This window comes from Gorilla gorilla, chromosome 20, assembly GCF_029281585.2.
Source record: "Gorilla gorilla gorilla isolate KB3781 chromosome 20, NHGRI_mGorGor1-v2.1_pri, whole genome shotgun sequence".
Lineage (NCBI taxonomy): Eukaryota > Metazoa > Chordata > Mammalia > Primates > Hominidae > Gorilla > Gorilla gorilla.
Window position 1 is genome coordinate 53,173,148 of NC_073244.2, and position 20,231 is coordinate 53,193,378.

The 20,231-nt window shown below is 47.9% G+C and overlaps 1 protein-coding gene across 2 annotated transcripts; it reads left to right on the forward strand.

Moving 5' to 3' along the window:
* Positions 1–9,262: 9,262 nt before the first annotated feature.
* Positions 9,263–18,872, forward strand: CEACAM21 (CEA cell adhesion molecule 21). 2 transcript variants are annotated; one of them, XM_063701942.1, is made up of 6 exons: positions 9,263–9,326; positions 10,206–10,565; positions 12,358–12,633; positions 17,333–17,429; positions 18,444–18,496; positions 18,841–18,872. In XM_063701942.1, exons 1-6 carry the CDS (start codon positions 9,263–9,265, stop codon positions 18,870–18,872), a joined length of 882 nt encoding a protein of 293 aa, XP_063558012.1. The 2 variants fall into 2 exon arrangements, with proteins under 2 accessions (XP_063558012.1, XP_055225491.1); XM_055369516.2 differs by having other exon boundaries at positions 17,336–17,429.
* Positions 18,873–20,231: the final 1,359 nt, after the last annotated feature.

Genomic DNA, 20,231 nt, shown 5'->3' on the forward strand with positions numbered 1-20,231 from the left:
ACTGAATGGGCAAAAACTGGAAGCATTCCCTTTGAAAACTGGCACAAGACAGGGATGCCCTCTCTCACCACTCCTATTCAACATAGTGTTGGAAGTTCTGGCCAGGGCAATTAGGCAGGAGAAGGAAATAAAGGGTATTCAATTAGGAAAAGAGGGAGTCAAATTGTCCCTGTTTGCAGATGACATGATTGTATATCTAGAAAACCCATTGTCTCAGCCCAAAATCTCCTGAAGCTGATAAGCAACTTCAGCAAAGTCTCAGGATACAAAATCAATGTACAAAAATCACAAGCATTCTTATACACCAATAACAGACAAACAGAGAGCCAAATCATGAGTGAACTCCCATTCACAATTGCTTCAAAGGGAATAAAATACCTAGGAATCCAACTTACAAGGGATGTGAAGGACCTCTTCAAGGAGAACTAAAACCACTGCTCAATGAAATAAAAGAGGATACAAACAAATGGAAGAACATTCCATGCTCATGGGTAGGAAGAATCAATATCGTGAAAATGGCCATACTGCCCAAGGTAATTTATAGATTCAATGCCATCCCCATCAAGCTACCAATGACTTTCTTCACAGAATTGGAAACAACTACTTTAAAGTTCACATGGAGCCAAAAAAGAGCCCGCATTGCAAAGTCAATCCTAAGCCAAAAGAGCAAAGCTGGAGGCATCATGCTACCTGACTTCAAACTATACTACAAGGCTACAGTAACCAAAACAGCATGGTACTGGTACCAAAACAGAGATATAGACCAATGCAACAGAACAGAGCCCTCACAAATAATGTCACATATCTACAACTATCTGATCTTTGACACATCTGACAAAAACAAGAAATGGGGAAAGGATTCCCTATTTAATGAATGGTTCTGGGAAAACAGGCTAGCCATATGTAGAAAGGTGAAACTGGATCCCTTCCTTACACCTTATACAAAAATTAATTCAAGATGGATTAAAGACTTACATGTTAGACCTAAAACCATAAAAACCCTAGAAGAAAACCTAGGCATTTCCATTCAGGTCATAGGCACGGGCAAGGACTTCATGTCTAAAACACCAAAAGCAATGGCAACAAAAGACAAAATTGACAAATGGGATCTAATTAAACTAAAGAGCTTCTGCACAGCAAAAGAAACTACCATCAGAGTGAACAGGCAACCTGCAGAATGGGAGAAAATTTTTGCAACCTACTCATCTGACAAAGGGCTAATATCCAGAATCTACAATGAACTCAAACAAATTTACAAGAAAAAAACAAACAACCCCATCAAAAAGTGGGTGAAGGATATGAACAGACACTTCTCAAAAGAAGACATTTATGCAGCCAAAAAACACATGAAGAAATGCTCATCATCACTGGCCATCAGAGAAATGCAAATCAAAACCACAGTGAGATACCATCTCACACCAGTTAGAATGGCGATCTTTAAAAAGTCAGGAAACAACAGGTGCTGGAGAGGATGTGGAGAAATAGGAACACTTTTACACTGTTGGTGGGACTGTAAACTAGTTCAACCACTGTGGAAGTCAGTGTGGTGATTCCTCAGTGATCTAGAGCTAGAAATACCATTTGACCCAGCCATCCCATTACTGGGTATATACCCAAAGGATTATAAATCATGCTGCTATAAAGACACACGCACATGTATGTTTATTGCGGCACTATTCACAATAGCAAAGACTTGGAACCAACCCAAATATCCAACAATGATAGACTGGATGAAGAAAATGTGGCACATATACACCATGGAATACTATGCAGCCATAAAAAATGATGAGTTCATGTCCTTTGTAGGGACATGGATGAAGCTGGAAACCATCATTCTCAGCAAACTATCACAAGGACAAAAAACCAAACACCGCATGTTCTCACTCATAGGGGGGAATTGAACAATGAGAACACATGGACACAGGAAGGGGAACATCACACACCGGGGACTGTTGTGGGGTGGGGGAGGGGGGAAGGATAGCATTAGGAGATATACCTAATGCTAAATGACGAGTTAATGGGTGCAGCACACCAACTTCACATATGTATACATATGTAACAAATCTGCACGTTGTGCACATGTACCCTAAAACTTAAAGTATAATAATAATAAAATTAAAAATGAAATGAAATAAAATAAAATAATGTGTTGTAAGATGGTATTTGCAAGCTTCACGGTCACCTCCAACCAAAAAAACCTACTATTTTCTTTTATTATACTTTATTTATTTACAGATGATGTATTTATTTACACCATTATTTACAGATTTACAGATGATGTATTTATTTACGTCATTATTTACAGATGATGTATTTATTTACAGATGATGTATGATTTCTCCTTTAAGTGGGTAAAAATTTGAGAGCAGAAAACTCTTGTTTTGTTTGTTGCCATATCCATAACATCTGGCCCAAGGCCTGGCATGAAGTAGCTGCTTTGTCCATATGCCATTGAATGAATACTTCAATGAATGAATGAACTATGTGGTTTGGGTAATCCCCACTGAGAAGATTACATGCAAGCTGAGACCTGAATGATAAAAGAAAGGGGGCTGGGAGATCTGGGTGAAGAGGATATGGCTTGAAGCCACTGCATGTGCAAAGGCCCTGAGGCAGGGGTGAGCTTCGCAGGGAGGTGGAGCAGCAGGCAGGAGGCCAGTGTGGATGAATCCAAGGGAGTGAGGGGAAGAGTGGGAAAGGATGAGGGCCAGGTCTAGACCAGGATGAGGCACAGAAGGGTTTTGCCACTTTCTCCACTGACAGTGAAGCCTTCGTGCTCACCCTGTGAGTATGGGTGCACGTGTGATGTCGAAAACTAAGGTGTGTGGGGAAGGTGAATTTATTTGAATTTATTCAAAACTTGATAAGCAAATTTATGAAAAGTTAACTTATCTTGTCTTAACAACCCAGGACTAATGTTTCAATAATTAGCTTGGAAAAATGAGGAGTTAGCCTCTATGACTTGTGTAATAGCAGTGAAAGCTCTCTGTTCCAGGTTAGGGAGGGATGGAGTAGCCCAGTTTCAGACCCCAAGTGGGTGAAGAGGTGTCCATGGGAGAGTGTCTCAGTGTGAGTGTCAGAGCCCATACAAGAGTAGAGCCCTCCATGGAGGTGCCACTTGGGGTGGGACCTCAGAGTCCGAGCAGGCCATGAGGCCATCCACACAGGGGCAGTCCAGCACATGGAGTCAGAGTCAGGTATGGAGAAAAGGACATCATTAATAGGGCCTCTGGATGTCATACCCTTCTCAGACTAAGTATTTCTGCCCTAATTATATACCAGGATCTGACCCTCTTGCAGATGATAGTCAACGATTCTTGACAGGAAAGTAATTGCACCACTTCTCTGGTGGTCTCTTGACACAAGAGAACAAACACACTGAAAAGAAATGGCAAGTCAACGTTTAAAGCAACTTCTTTGTCCCTTGTTGAAACCATTCTCTTTCTGGGGTATAGACCTCTAGACCCAGAATTCTAACATCTTTTTTTTTCGTTTTTTTTTTTTTTTTTTTTTTTTTCAAGACAGAAGTTTTGTTCTGCTTGCCCAGGTGGAGTGCAAAGGCAGGATTGGGTCACTGCAGTCTCTGCCTTTTGGGTTCAAGCGATTCTCCAGCCTCAGCCTCCCGAGCAGCTGGGATTACAGGTGCTGGCCCCAATACCTTGCTAATTTTTGTATTTTTAGTAGGGACGGGGTTTCACCATCTTGGCCAGGCTGGTCTCGAACTTTTGGCCTCAGTGGATTCACCTGTCTAGGCCTCCCAAAGTGTTGGCAGTACAGGTGAGAGCCACTGCACCCAGCCCACAACACTAAAATCTACAAGCATGGGAAGCCCAAAGCTTTCAAATGGGCTTCATGGATGAAGGTGAATGAGTGGGAATATTCCCATTTCCCCCATCTGGATCACAGGCCCATGTGTTCCAACTTGTAGAAATACAGGACCATAAAATGGCATTTTCCTTTTTATTAGAGGATATGCCCAGCATGCCTCAGGCTGTTGCATTTCTAAACACTTCACAGATATGGCACATCGCTGAAAGGCAGAGACATGGAAAGTCCCCATGACCATCAAACTCTTACACTTCAGTATAGATTTGTTATGAGCAGAGCTAGGACTACAAGGAATGTCATTCTCACCATTGGATGTCATTGGTATCAGTGTCGACAGGTATGCACTTTCAGCCTTTGGAACTCGCTGTGTGATCCTTAGGTTTTCAGAAACCTTACCATTTCCTGTCCATCAGACCTGGTAATGACATTGTTGTCAGTAGAATGGAGATTGGGCTGGGTGCAGTGGCTCAGGCCTGTAATCCCAGCACTTTGAGGCCAAGGTGCTTGGATCACTTGCGCTCAGGAGTTTCAGTCCAGCCTGAATAACATGGTGAGAGCACGTCTCTACAAAATATACAAAAACTAGCCCAGCATGTCGCTGTGTGTCTGTAGTTCAAGCCACTTAGGAGGCTGAGGTGAGAGGATGCCTTGAGCCTGGAAGCTCAAGACTACAGTGAGCCCAGATAGCCCCACTGTACGTCAGTCTGGCTGATGGAGTAAGATGTTGTCTCATCAACAACAACAACAACAACAAAATTTGAATGGAGAATGGAGCTGTGTATTATGTTGCAGAATGTTCTGATGGGCTTGGTTCCTCAGGACTACTTGGATGGCTAATGAGAGAGACAGGAAGACAGAGAGCTTGAGATTGTGAATAAATACTGCTGTTGTTCTCATGTCAATGCCAATATTACAGATCCACCTTCCTGAAGAGTTTTGCAAAACATGGATTTTGCAGACCAACAATGCATACAGTGTGACTGAGGTTGTGTTATTTATTGCTATGGTGAGAGAAAACATCCATCACAGCTGCTACAGTGGGGTCACACCTGATGATGTTTGCATTACTTTCCTGCCATCTGCCATCATCCTTCTGGATTTTGAAGATACCAGACTGGTGAATTCCATGAAACAGATGACCGGACCCACAGCACTGGTCCTTGAGTTTTTGATGTTGGTGCTCATTTCTGCCATCTATATACAGGAAATAATTTGCCTTGAGATTTGATATTGGTTTTTATTGATTATGTTGTCTTGGATGAGCATTGATAGACTTAGGCTTTCCATTTGCAATTGTTTTTTGCCTAGAATTATAAGTCATAGCTCACAGGCCACAAAAACACTGTAAGTATTTTTCCTGTTTCTAAGTCTATGACTCCTGATTATACATGAGAGCCTAGGAACATAACCACAGAGGAGAGAGGTTCATGAACAGAGTTCACTCACTTAGAGGCAGAAGTTGGCAAGGAATACATCAATTTCCTGACCCCCACCCTTAGGCCATTACTCTAACAGGGGTCATGGTGATGTTTCCAAACCATGGGTTTTATGCCAACAAGGCCTTCTTGGCCAAGAGCTTCTAAAAGACAACAATACTCACCTTTGTTCAGTGCTCAGTTACCTAAGCAAATGACTGTAGAGGTCTTTTCCAAGGGAAACTGGAGAGTTCCAAACTTGTACACCTTCCTTGGTTTTGCATAAACCTGCCTAATGAGAACCCAGCCTCTTTTTGAGTTAGGCCTTCTCGTGTGAGAACTGTCTCAGATTTTAACTGTATGAAGGATGATGACTTTCTAAGGGGCTGCTGACATCTGCCTTCTGTTCCTCTTGATGATTTCTACTTCCTGTTAATGCAGGGACACACCTGTCTGCCATTTATATCTGCGTCGCTAATGAAACATGCTCTAAGAGGTAAGTCCTAGATATTGTAGGGCAGTCCCCCCGTGATGTACTCTGGCACTGGTGTCACCTCCTTATGCCCCCCTTGCATTGATGACAAAGTGCTGGCCTCTGCCATTCCCACATCCTCTCACCACTTTGGTGCTATGGATGGAGCCCATCTCTCTAACAGTGTCCCCTGCTTTGAGCTCTGACCTATGAAGAATGTCCAGCCCTTGCATCTCAGTGATGCTGGTGTCCCTCTCACTGGTGCAGTGGTCATGGGCAGTATTTTTTTTTTTTTTTTTTTGAGACGAAGTTTTGGTATTTTTGCCCATGCTGGAGTGTAGTGGTGTGATTACAGGCATCCAGCACAACGCCGGTCTAATTTTTTGTATTTTTAGTAGAGACAGGTTTTCACCATGTTAGCCAGGCTGGTCTCTAACTCCTGACTTCAGGCGATCCACCCACCTCAGCCTCCCAAAGTGCTGGGGTTACAGGCATGAGTCACCCCACCCGGCCATCATGGGTAGGGTTCAAGATCATAGTCAGCTCCTGGTTCTTCTTCTATAGTAGACCCAATCCAGGATGCCCACTGATTGAGGTTGGATCTGTGTCCCCACCCACACCTCATATGGAATTGTAATCCCCACTGTTGGAGGTGGGGCTGGTTGCGCTGGTGACAGTTGAGTGGATTATGGAGGTGGATATTTCATGAATAATTTAGCACAATCCCATAGGTGCTGTCCGGTGATGGAGTTCTCAAAAGATCTTCTTGTTTGAAAGTGTGTATCACCTCTCCTACCACTTGCTCCAGCTCTGGCCGTGGAAGATGAGCCTGCTTCCCTTGTACTTTTTGCCATGACTCTAACTATTCTGGAGCCTCCGCAGAAGTTGAGCTGATGGCCAGCATCATACTTTTTGTACAGCCTGTGGAACCATGACCCAATTAAACCTGAGTTTTATAAATAATTACCCAGTCTCAGATAATTCTTTATAGCAGTGCATGAACAGACTAATACATGCACTTCTCAACTATGTTATTCTTTACCCCAAAGCTATCCATCTGTACAATTTGGATCTGAGCCTAACCACCTGCAGTGAGCCCACACTCCTCTGGTTCTGGGCGTATTTTTCCACTAGCCTAACCTCACATCCAGTGCTAGCCCCAATTTGGCAGTCTCAGGTCACTCACACTACCCTCCAACTTGCCACAAATTCAGAAGTTCCCATCACTCTCAGGATGACTATGGAGCTAGCATCACTCACACAACTCAAAAAAATCACTCTGTTTGTTTTACAGTGTTATAACAGCTAAAATATACAAATCCAAAGAAGCCAAAGAGACAAACAAATAGGGCTGGGTCATAAAGGATCCCAGACAGATGACTCCACTGCCTCCTCAAGGCAGGGTGAGGGGGAATGCATCTCCCGGCTCCACTGATGATGGTCTCTTTGTGATGCAGCTTTGTTCCTGGGTCTCAGTTGTACATGTCCTTTGGCTCTAGGAGAAGATGATGCTTTCCAACTCTCAAACCTGATTTATTTCTTATTTTTTTGGAAGCAGAATCTCACTCTGTTGGCCAGGTTGGAGTGTGTGCAGTGGCACAATCATACCTCATTGTAACCCCTAAGTCCCTGACTCAGGCGATTTTTTTATCTCATGCTCCCCATTAGCTAGATCTACAAGTACAGGTGCGTGCCACCAAGCCCATCTAATTTTAAAGAAAATTTTGTTGTAGAGATGAGGTCTTGCTCTGGTGTCCAGGCTCGTCTGGAACTCCTGGACTCAAAAGATCCTACCTCTTCAAGCTTCCCCCGAATCTCTGGATTATAGATGTGAGCCACCATATCAAGTCCCAACTCTCACACTTTAAATTGCTGAGTGACAGGTGACAGCCTGACTTTTCCTCTTTCAATGCATCAATGGCACTGGTTTGCAGCCATCCAATTCCACATTCATATCGCTATTATTTACCTACAATCTTCCAAACCAAAAGCAATGTACCTTCAGTGCTTCTACCGTAGTTCATCCAAAATTACCCCAGGTGAAACATCGGTGGTTTCACAGTGGTCACATGCCCTAGCGACTCTGTCCTACAACTGCCAGCAGTGATGGTTGCTCACTGAAGTCCTGTGGGGAGTCATCCAACCCCAGAATCCATACTTAGGGTTGACTTCCCAGGACGATTGCCAGTAGCAATTGATAGCTCATGGTTTCTAGAAGCAGAGCATGAGATAGGTATTCAAGATTTGCATTGAGGGAGTGCTCCCGATAGCTCAGGCAGGGCAGCTCAAGGAAACCAGGTAACATCAGGTCTGGCTGAAGACCTGCTTATGCCTGATCCCAAGCAGGCTCTGGAGCACAGCCTTCAGCACAGAGGTGGCCTCATCTTGGTCACCCTGAGGTTTCTGTGCCAGTGATTCCCTGGCTGCTAGCTGTTGCCAGGAAGGGGGTGATTAACAACCATCTGGGCTATGTGACTGCACGTCAACTGAGTGCAAATCTCTCTAGGAGAGGCACCTACCAGGTGTGAAGCAGGATCCTGGGGAAGGGGGTCTGGGCACAGCCATTCCTGTAAATGGCTTTCAGGAAACACATGAGAATCTTTGGGATGTTGGAAATTAGGGGTGGACATTGAGAGAACAAAATGTCCATCGAAAATATTATAAATGTCCATGGAAAGACAAAACGCTGGGCAGAAAGGCAGTGAAAGATCATAAGGGCTCCATAACGTCCTCCGTGTGACAAAGAGTTCATTAAGACAAGGGAGGAACCCTAGACCTTGCTTAAAAGGAAGTGGCCTCAGGGAGAGCTCCTGTGGGCACACTCAGAGTTGAGGTAAAACTCCTGAGATTTTGTCTAATTCCAATGTACTGGGTAGGGGTAGACTTTTGGCAACGTGAGGTCAGGGATATCAGATGAAGGGGTCAACAAATGCCTGGACAGGATTCACGAAGATGAGAGGGACGTTCGAATTCTGGGTCTCTGTCCCTGGGTCAGAGGCCAGGCTGGTGACACTGAAGATAGCAGGTGAGTCCTTCCCAGCCATCATCCAGTGACCCCTTTCTAGCCCCCAGAGCCACCTCTGTCACCTTCCTGCCGGGCATCATTCTGCCTTCCTGGAGCACTGGAGAGCATGAGGAGACCCAGGGCCCAGCCGGTTTTCTGTGTCACAAAAGGGAAATAATCTACCTGCTGTGACAGAACCAAGGCCAGAACACAGCAGAGGTCAGTACTGGGGAGAGTGGGTCATCCTGTTATGGGGACCCCATCAGCGTTGCTTCTCAAAGTTTTGCCTAGGGAACCAAATATAGGCAAAAAGGAAGGAGAAAGGAGGGACAAGGGAGGCAGGACTGAGAGGGGAGGGGACAGAGAGACATGGTGGGCAGAGCCCCGCCCTTGCCCATAAATGGGAAGTGCTCCTGCCTGAGAGGAAGCTCAGCATAGAGGAAGGAAGGACAGCAGAGCCAACAGTCACAGTAACCCTGTCTAGAGCGTTCCTGGAGCCCAAGCTCCTCTCCACAGAGGAGGACAGAGCAGGCAGCAGAGACCATGGGGCCCCCCTCAGCTCGTCCCCACAGAGAATGCATCCCCTGGCAGGGGCTCTTGCTCATAGGTGAGGGGAGGACTCCCTGGGAGTGGGTGGGAGGAGGAAACACAGAGACTGGCTGGGGTCTCCTGGGGAGGGTGGGGCTCTGAGAGGAGACAGAGGGCTTTTGTTAGAGACTCAGGGAGAGAACATCTAAGAAGGAGAACCAAAAAATCTAAGTGAACTGGAATTGCCAAGGGGCAAAACAATCTCAGTTGGTCCATGTTTTCAAGTTCATTGTCAGTGGCCGCTACATTTTGAAAATGATAGTAAAACTATATCACAGTGACAATTTAAATAAAAACACCACCAGGGCATGAAACTCTGTCTTCATCTGCCAACCTCAGACATTAGCAAATAAACCCCAGGATATGGAAGGCCCTGGGAACGCTCATGAACTCATCCACAGGAGTCTGCAGCCTGTCCCAGGCACTGGGGTGCAACCAACATCACACAAGTCCCTGCCCTCACAGAGCTCACAATCTCATCGGGGGGGGAAGACAGACACCTAAAGAGATCTAGAATGTGAGATCAGGTGCTGACAAGAGCCCTGGAGGGAACAGAGCTGGGAAAGGTCAGAAAGGGAAGACCCAGGGTCTCTAGAGGAGGCTTCAGGGAAGAAGTCTCCCAGGGATTCCCTTGTGTGAGTAGGAACTGAAGGCAGTGGGGAGGGAACCATGCAGACCCCTGGGAAAGAGGGTTCACACAAGGAAATGCCAGGGTCAGAGGTACTGAAGGAATAAGGGTCGTGCTGCTGACTTTGACCCAGTAGGACACACACACACACCCACACACACACACACACACCCTCTAAGGCTAAGGGGTGAAGAGACCTGCACCCAGGACCCCGTCTTTCCATGCCAATGCATAGGTCAAATATTGACTGATATTCTCTCCCCTTCCTAGCCTCACTTTTAACCTTCTGGAACGCACCCACCACTGCCTGGCTCTTTATTGCATCAGCGCCCTTTGAAGTTGCTGAAGGGGAGAATGTTCATCTCTCTGTGGTTTATCTGCCCGAGAATCTTTACAGCTATGGCTGGTACAAAGGGAAAACAGTGGAGCCCAACCAGCTAATCGCAGCATATGTAACAGACACTCACGTTAGGACTCCAGGGCCTGCATACAGCGGTCGAGAGACAATATCACCCAGTGGAGATCTGCATTTCCAGAACGTCACCCTGGAGGACACGGGATACTACACCCTACAAGTCAGATACAGAAATTCTCAGATTGAACAGGCATCTCACCATCTCCGTGTATACGGTGAGTGATTCCTCCATGCCTCTGGGTGTTGGGGGTCAGTTCTGCTTTACACACACAGGATTGTCAGGCCTGGGCTGTGCCTGCATCCCCCTCTGCATTACGTCCCATGTTGGGGTTTGGGCATTTAGTGCAGGACACACCCAGGGGAGACAAACTATAACAGATCAGAATTCCTTTCCCTTATCCGGACTCTGTGGAAATTCCCTACAGCAAGAAGGATAGTCTGATGCGGGAGATGCAGCAGGGGAAGATCGGTCTCAGTCCAACCCCCCTTGGCCTCCTCCTCATAGACATGACCTGAGAAAGATCTTATAGGACTCAGTCAGGGCCTGGCCTGAGGATCCTCCCAGAGAAGCTCAGCCCTTGAAGCCCCTGCCCCAGGCCCCTGTCCCAAGATCCTGACTCCAGATGACCCTGGGGAGCCTGTGCCAGGGCTGGGTTGTGGCTTCCTGGGCAGGGCTGACTGTGAGCAAGGATTTACCAGCTGTCCCAGGGCCGTGGTTCCTAGAGCTGGTCACCAGGCAGAGCTCAGCCCCCAGAGCCTCATCTGGGCAAGGGCAGAGCCTCATCTTTCACCTGAGAGTCAGAGTGGAGAGGACAGACAAACAAACTTCCCAGGCCATTAAACTGGATGGGAAACTTAAAAGATGTCCTGGGAAGTTCACTGTCCTCAGAAGGAGGGAAAGCAGAGAAAAGACACTCTGGACCGCTCCTTCTCCACCAGGAATCAGGCCCAGAGAACTCTTTTTTTTTTTTTTGGAGTAAAATAATAATAGATGATGTTTATTTGGAGCTATTCTGTGCCAAGCTTTAGGTCAGGTAATTGTAAATATTTTAATGTTAATTTACAGAGAGGATGGCAAGCCAGGGACCATTGACATTTACCCCATTTTATTAAAGAGAAATTGCATCAGCATCACACAGGCTGTGAGTGCTCAAAGTCACACCACCGTGTGTCTGCAGCCCAGAATCTGGTCGTGGCCACCACCATGGGGCATCTGTGGACCCCAGGACCAGATGTTGGTTCAGCTCCTTCCTTCTTGGGCATCCTCAGCTCAGAGAGGGAGATTCTGGTCTGAGGAATGAGGGGCAAATGGAAAATTAGTCAGTTTTTACTTAGAACGAAATCACCTGTCTCAACTATCAGACTCAGTGCCAGGATTGTCCAAGCCTCTCCCATCAGATCCACATCCCTTCCCTCCCTGGACGTGAAATCATGAATTTCTTGATTTGTTGATGCCACTCCCATGGGAGGATGAAGGAAAGGACTCAGCTTTCTCTTCCCACTACACCCTGTACCTGCACAGGGCCCAACTGAGACACACACTCAGTAGTTCTCTGATGAAGGAGGGAGGGAATTAATGAAAAAAGAAAGCAATAATCATAACCTCTTTACAGACTGGATCCTGGATGTAGGATCCTAGAAGGAGCTGGCCACACCTCTTCCTTGTCCCTTAGGGGCTGAGACCCATGTTCCATTTCTCTGACTGCCTGCTCCTAAAGCCACCCCAGGAATTGCATCTCATGTGACTCTGGGGCTGCTCATCTGTGGGAGGGTTTTCAGGGCTCCCTGGTCCTGGTCTGGGGCAGCTGGGTCCTCCTGGTCCCTGGGGTCTCTGAGGTCACTGTAGTCCCCACTGCTCGCTGCTATGGGTGTCTCTGGTTCTCTCTGCTCCTCCCTGTCCTTCATCTTTCTCCTTTATTCACAGGAGAATGTTCTAAATTTGACTCTGAGATCTCTGAGGATGCAGCATGGCCCCAAGACACTTTCTGTTGGTCACTCTATCCACAGAGTCAGTGGCTCAGCCCTCCATCCAAGCCAGCAGCACCACAGTCACAGAGAAGGGCTCCGTGGTCCTGACCTGCCGCACAAATAACACTGGAACCTCTTTCCAGTGGATTTTCAACAACCAGCGTCTGCAGGTCACGAAGAGGATGAAGCTGTCCTGGTTTAACCATATGCTCACCATAGACCCAATCAGGCAGGAGGACGCCGGGGAGTATCAGTGTGAGGTCTCCAACCCAGTCAGCTCCAACAGGAGTGACCCCCTCAAGCTGACTGTAAAATGTGAGTGACCCTCAGCCCCTCTCACTCCTTTCCTTGTAAATTTTCCTAGGAGGGAGGTGGGGTGTAAAATGATACACGGAATGAGAAGGATGAGATTCCTTCAGAGCCTGGAGAGCAATGTGGGTAAGAACTCAGGGATTAGACTCATCCAGTTATCATCCTGGTTACAATAGGTACCAGGTATTTGACCTTGGGCAAGACACTCAACCTCCTGGGCCTCAGTTTCCTCATCTGTAGAATTGTTACAAACACCTGGATCTCAGGGTGGTTGTGAGGCTATTTATTCAGAGATTAATGCAATTAAAGCCCTTAACAAGGTCATGCACAGAGCCAGGGCTCAATCAGTGCTATCAATATCGACTGGTATTATTTTTATGAACTTTGTTGTTATTAGCTGTTAAGTTGAGCAGACTTTGGTTACATTTTTGTTGTATCACTTTCACTTACCAGTTCTGTAATCTTAATTGAAGTACTGAATCTTAATTGAAGTACTGAATTGAAGTACTTCAATCTTAATTGAAGTACTGAAACTATAAGTTTCAGATTCTAAATTGGCAGATGGGATTCCACCCTGTTTGGAAAAACTCAAACTGTGTTTTTCCTCTGCTCTCACTCCACAATAACAATCACCAACACAGACACACTTCTGTGACCAAACGTGATGGGGGGGGGGTTCTCCCACACACCCAGCAGCCAATCAGTTCTGCACCGTACATCAGCTAGGTGTCCTCCAATTCCATCCTGACACTATCTACCTGGAGATATCAGCAGAGGGCTCAGTCCCACAAAATTGCCCCCACCTTCCCACCAGTCACAAGTCTGGGCCTCCAGAGCTTCTTATGACTGGCTTCACACTGAGGTTTCCATGACTCCCTGTTTGGGTTGGATTAGTTTGCTCAAACAGCTCTCAGGACTCAGGGAAACACATACTTAGGCTTACCGGTTTGTAATAAAGGACTTTACAAAGGATGCAGATGAAGAGATGCACAGAGCATGGCATGTGGGAAGGGGTGTGGAGCTTCCATGCCCTCCCCAGATGCACCACACTCCAGAAACTTCCATGGGTTCAGCTCTTCAAATCCAGTCCTTTTGGGGTTCATGACATAGATATGATTGATTTAATCATTGGCCATTAATTGATTCAATCATTGGCCATTAATTGATTCATTGGTCATTGGTGATTAATTCAAACTCCAGGTCCCTCCCCAGGGATTGGGAGTGAGGCTGAAAGTCCCAACCCTCTAATCCTGCCTGGGTCAGTGACCAGCCACATTCTGAAGCTGCCTAGGGGCTGCCAGTCATCAGTAAATTATTAGCTTGAAAAAGACATCACTTTGGAGATTCTAAGGACTTTAGAGTCACATACCAGAAAATGGGTGTATTAGTCTGTTGGGAGCAAGCCCCCCAAAATCTGGCCATAAACTGGCCCCAAAACTGGCCATAAACAAAATCTCTGCAGCACTGTAACATGTTCATAATGGCCCTAATGCCCAAGCTGGAAGGTTATGGGTTTACAGGAATGAGGGCAAGGAACACCTGTCCCACCCAGGGTGGAAAACCACTTAAAGGCATTCTTAAGCCACAAACAATAGCATGAGCGATCTGCATCTTAAGGGCGTGTTCCCGCTGCAGTTAACTAGCCCAACCTATTCCTTTAATTCGGCCCATCCCTTGGTTTCCCATAAGGGATACTTTTAGTTAATTTAATATCTATAGAAACAATGCTAATGACTGGTTTGCTGTTATTAAATATGTGGGTAAATCTCTGTTTGGGGCTCTCAGCTCTGAAGCCTGTGAGACCCCTGATTTCCCACTTCACACCTCTATATTTCTGTGTGTGTCTTTAATTCCTCTAGTGCTGCTGGGTTAGGATCTCCCCGACCGAGCTGGTCTTGGCTGTTGATAAAGACATACCTGAGACTGGGTAATTTTTTTTAAAATGAGGTTTAATTGACTCACAGTTCCACATAGCTGGGGAGGCCTTGAAATCATGGCAGAAGGCAAAAGGCATGTCTTACATGGCGGCAGGCAAGAGGTCATGTGTAGGGGAACTCCCCTTTCTAAAACCATCAGATCTTGTGAGACTTATTCACTATCATGAGAACAGCATGGGAAGAATCCACCCCCATGATTCAATTACCTCCCACTGGGTCCTTCCCCCAACATGTGGGGATTATTAAAATTCAAGGTGATATTTGGGTGAAGAAGAGCCAAACCATTTCATTCCACCTGACCCCTCCCAAATCTCATGTCCTCACATTTCAAAACTAATCATGTCTTCCAACAGTTCCCCAAAGTCTTAACTCATTCCAGCATTAACCCAAAAGTCCAAGTCCAAAGTTTCATCTGAGACAAGGCAAGTCCCTTCCACCTATGAGCCTGTAAAATCAAAAGCAAGCTTAGTTACTTCCTAGATATAATGGGTGTACAGGCATTGGGTAAATACACCCATTCCAAATGGGAGAAACTGGCCAAAACAAAGGGGCTACAGGCCCCATGCAAGCCCAAAATCCAGCAGGGCAGCCAAATCTTAATGCTCTGAAATGATCTCCTTTGTATCCATGTCTCACATCCAGGTCACACTGATGCAAGAGCTGGACTCCCATAGCCTTGGGCTCCACCCCTGTGGCTTTGCAGGGTACAGCCCCACTCCTGGCTGCTTTCATAGGCTGGCATTGAGTGTCTGCAGCTTTTCTAGGTGCATGGTACAAGCTGTTAGTGGATCTACCATTCTGGGGTCTGGAGGATTGTGGCCTTCTTCTCACAGCTCCATTAGGCAGTTCCCCAGTAGGGACTCTGTGTTGGGGTTCCAACCCCACATTTCCCTTCCACACTTCCCTAGCAGAGGTTCTCCATGAGGGCTCCGCTTCTGCAGCAAACTTCCACCTGGACATCCAAGCATTTTCATACATCCTCTGAAATCTAGGTGAAGGTTCCCAAACCTCAATTCTTGACTTCTGTGCACCCGCAGGCTCAACACCACATGGAAGCTGCCAAGGCTTGGGGCTTGCACCCTCTGAAGCCATGGCCCCAGCTGTACCTTGGCCCTCTTTAGCCATGGCTGGAGTGGCTGGGATGCAGGGCACCAAGTCTCTAGGCCACACACAACAGGGGAGCCCTGGGCCTGGCCCAGGAAACATTTTTTCCTCCTAGGCCTCCAGTCCTGTGATGGGAGGGGCTTCCAGGAAGGTCTCTGACATGCCCTGGAGACATTTTTGCCATTGTCTTGGGGATTAACATTTTGCTCTTCATTGTTTATGCACATTTCTGCAGCTGGCTTGAATTTCTCCTCAGAAAATGGATTTTTCTTTTCTATTGCATCATCAGGCTGCAAATTTTCCAAACTTTTATGCTCTGCTTCCCTTTTAAACATAAGTTCCAATTCCAAACCATACCTTTGTAAATACATAAAACTGAGTGCTTTTAACAGTACCCAAGTCACATCTTGAACACTTTGCTGCTTAGAATTTTTTTTCCACCAGTTGCCCTAAATCATTTCCCTCAAGTTCAAAGTTCTGCAGATCTCTAGGGCAGGGGCAAAATACCACCAATCTCTTTTCTAGAGTATAACAAGAGTCACCTTTGTTCCAGTTCCCAACAAGTTCCTCATCTCTGTCTGAGACCACCTCAGCCTGGACTTTATTGTCCATATCACTATCAGCGTTTTAATCAAAACCATTCAACAAGTCTCTAGGAAGTTTCAAACTTTTTTCCTGTGTCTTTTTCTGAGCCCTCCAAACTGTTCCAGTCTCTGCCTGTTACCCAGTTCCAAAGTCACTTCCACATTTTCAGGTATCTTTATAGCAGCACTCCACTAGCTGGTACCAATTTACTGTATTAGTCCATTCTCACACTGCTAATGAAGACATACCTGAGACTTGGTAATGTGTGAAGAAAGAGGTTTAATTGACTCACAATTCCACATGGCTGGAGAGGTCTCACAATCATGATGGAAGGTGAAAGGCATGTCTTACATGGCAGCAGGCAAGAGGGCATGTGTAGAGGAGCTTCCCTTTATGAAACCATCTGATCTCCTGAGACTTATTCACTATCACAAGAACAGGATGGAAAAAACCCACCCTCATGATTCAATTACCTCCCACAAGGTCCCTCCCATAACACATGGGGATTATTACAATTCAAGGTGAGATTTGGATGGGGATACAGAGCCAAACCATATCAATGGTGATGAACACCAAATACGTATTTCGCAATATCACATACCCTTCTCCCTCAAGGCAATGGGAGGATAAGACAAGCTGCAGGTAGATTGATTCCCACTGTGCCTTCCATGTGGAAGGCCCCTGAAAACAGTCAATGAACATCATCCCTGCTCATCAGCATTGAGTTGGCAGCAAGGGCCTGCCCTTTACGACTGCCATGGGATGGAAAAAAAGAAACAGGGGGAAGAGGAGTGATGTGAGAGGAAGGAGGGACTAAAAAACACAGGAGCAGGATGAGGTGCAGGCTTCCTGTGGGAGAATGTAGGAGTTGATGCATCCCAGTAATTCAAGCCTAAGACACAGAAAATGGTGCAACCACGGAGAACAAGGGAGCCAGCTATGAGGACAGCACAACAGACCACACTCAGGCTCCATGGCATTTCCTTCCTCTCTGACCATGCCCCTGCCCTGCAAGGCCCCTCATGGTTCCCCCTGGAACAGATTTGGACCTCATCCCCTTTGCCTTCTTCTTTCAGCAGATGACAACACCCTAGGCATCCTGATCGGGGTCCTGGTTGGGAGTCTTCTGGTGGCTGCACTTGTGTGTTTCCTGCTCCTCCGAAAAACTGGCAGGTACCACAGCTTTTCCCCATTCTGCTCCCATCCTTCACGCTGACCCCAGGCGAGGAGGAAGGAGACTCTGTCTTGTATTCAGTGCCAGGCTCTCCCCAGCCTCCCGACTCCCCAGGGATCCTTCCCTCTCATTCCATGGCACCTTCCTCGCCAGCTGCTGACCCTGGGCTGCTTCCTCAACAGCTTTGACCTCTGTGAATTCAGTCCAATTAAGGCCATGCCCCTGAGCATGGTCCTAGTTTCCTAGCACAGCAAAGCCACAGCTGTCTGGAGCAGGGGGGAGCAGTGCTCAATACCTGGTACCTCCCCCTGTTCGCTGAATCCATCCACCCAGTGAGAGGGCATTTGCAGGCTCGGGATCTGAGGGGGGATCCTGGGCATCATCACATAGTGGAGAGTGGAACAGCCTGGATGGGCTGGGTGGGGTCAGCACCCCTTTGACTGACATGGTAACTGCAGACACTGAGCTGTGAGAAGGGAGAACCGGGGCCCCAATATGGCATATCCTGGAATGGCATTTATGTATCTTGCCAAAGGGCAGAGAGAGAAGACAAGATCATTGTCCCATTTCAGCATCTCCAGCCCTGAGTGGACTGTCTGGTTACAGCGGGGACACCGAGTTCCAGGAGAATCCAAGATGCATGCAGTCCCCTCAGTGTCCTGCACATGTGCCTGGCCCTGCTTTCCCCCTGGGGCCTTGACCCTTCCTCTCAGGCAACGCTTGGTGGTCTGATTCCTTCCCTGGGTCCTCAGTCCCTTTCCTGTGTCACTGGATCAATGTTCTCCTGGCCCAGCATCTGCCTGAGAGTCCTTCCCCTCTGGCCAGGACAGATGTGGTTTTGTAAGGCCTTTCCTCAGCTCCCCTCACCTGGGCCCCTCCTACCACAGAACTCCATAAAGAAAGGAGGTCTCCATACCCCTCTTGGAAATAGGCTCCTTTCCTGGTCCCCTATTTTAACTCCAATTTGTGACTTTTAACCTTGCACCTTCACAAATAACCCTGACCTTTCCTAGGGCCAGCGATCAGAGTGACTTCAGGGAGCAGCAGCCCCCAGCCTCCACCCCTGGTGAGTGTCCCTTCAGTCTGGGTGTGGCTGGGAACTACTAAGCCAGCCCCAAGTTGTCCACTCCTGCCAGTTACACCCAGGGGCCTCTGACCCTATCCCTGGGGCTGCAAAGAGGATCCCATAAAACATCACACAGGAAACCCCAACTGGCCGGGTCAGCCCTAACCTCCGGGCTCTGGGTCATGGGTCACTTCCTCAACCTCACTTGCTTACTTGACCCCTAAAATAACCTGAGAAAGGCTCCCTCTCCCCAGTTCTCTAAGAACTGAGGACCCCCACACACTCTTGCAGGAGAAGCCCAGCTATCCTAACACTCTCGTGCTCATTTTTGTCTCTGTCCCCAGGCCATGGACCCTCTGACAGCTCCATCTCCTAGGTAAGACTGTCCGTTCCCAATCCTATTTCCACTGGGGCCCCAGCTGTGCAGGCTCAGGGCAGGGGGACTGTCAATCCCCAGCACAAACCCACCCTACCCAGAATGACTTGGATAAGGTTAGACCTGCCCTGGCCATGAGCTGGGCCTCTTTTCAGGGCCAGGATCATCCACTCCCTGTGCTAACCCCACCCTGGGACCCTCCATCACCTGAGGAGAGCCCTGGAATTCCTACACAGCAGGAATCCTTCCCTGTCCCCTGACACCCCTCTCTCCCCTGCCCAGGTTCGCCTACCCAGCCCCAGGGCAGCTGCTCTCATCTATGAGGTGAGTGTGGGCCACAGATATTCTGGTCCCTTGGGCCCCAGGGAGACCCAGGATCTGTCCCCACTGGCATCTGGCTAAGCTGAAGTTCAGGAAACTGCAGTGAAAATAACAGGAGGTGGTGAGCAGAGGAGGGAGGGGCCTGGGAGCAGGAACCCCCTGAGCACAGACAGGTTCAGTCCCAGAGCAGCCCTGGGTGGGCCCAGAGAGAGATGCCAGACCCTGTTCTGAGAAGGCCTCAGGGGTCAAGTCCTCTTCTCTGTTTTTACAGGAATTGCTACACCCTGACACAAACATTTACTGCTGGATCAACCACAAAGCAGATGTGGTTTCTTAGGTTCCTCTGGGAGCTGCTCCTGTGGGTTGTTGGAGCGTCCCCGAAGCCCCCAGCCCTGGGGATGGGGAAGGACATGGAGCCTGAGCCAGAGAACCAGCTCTGAGTCCTGAGGAGACAGGCCTGGGGACAGGGAGGGATGGGGGTCTCTGCTGAATATCTGGAGACCTCAACAGGCTGCCCTGAGCTCTGGGTGGGCCAAGGCAAAGGCTTCCCATCACCACAGGAAGTGGGGGCTTGCAGGGAAAGTGAATGGGCCTATGGCCCACCCGGGGTCACCTGGAAAGGATCTGAATAAAGGGGAACCTTCCTCTCATTGGCTCTTTTTCTGCTCGTGGGAACTTAGCAGAAACTCACCTGAAACTCCATGTCCATTCTCTCCTGGGTCACACAGGAAAAATATCTCCACCTTATCTCAACCCCAGTCTCTCTTCCCTGGGAGACAGGAGTAGGGGGCTGGGAGTCAGGCTGGGGTGGACCCTACACAGGAAAGGGCAGGATTCGCAGGAGTCCTGCCCAGCCAGCTGAGTGCTCAGCTGTCCTCACACTACCCTAGAGACCAAGGCCATGCACAGCCCCAGCCTGGGTCCCTCTGTGAATGCACGAGGTGTCTCAGGAGTGCAAAAGTTGGGGCCATCTGATGTCCACACAAAGGTGAGCAATGCAGGAGCATCCATGGGTGGTACAGATCATGGGTGTGACCT

Bases quoted from the DNA above. Each gene is read 5' to 3' on its own strand.
- CEACAM21 (XM_063701942.1), top strand. From the start codon at position 9,263: ATGGGGCCCCCCTCAGCTCGTCCCCACAGAGAATGCATCCCCTGGCAG. The intron at 17,430-18,443 runs GTACCACAGCTT...GACCTTTCCTAG, and splicing joins CTCCTCCGAAAAACTGGCAG to GGCCAGCGATCAGAGTGACT. The intron at 18,497-18,840 runs GTGAGTGTCCCT...CTCTGTCCCCAG, and splicing joins GCCCCCAGCCTCCACCCCTG to GCCATGGACCCTCTGACAGC.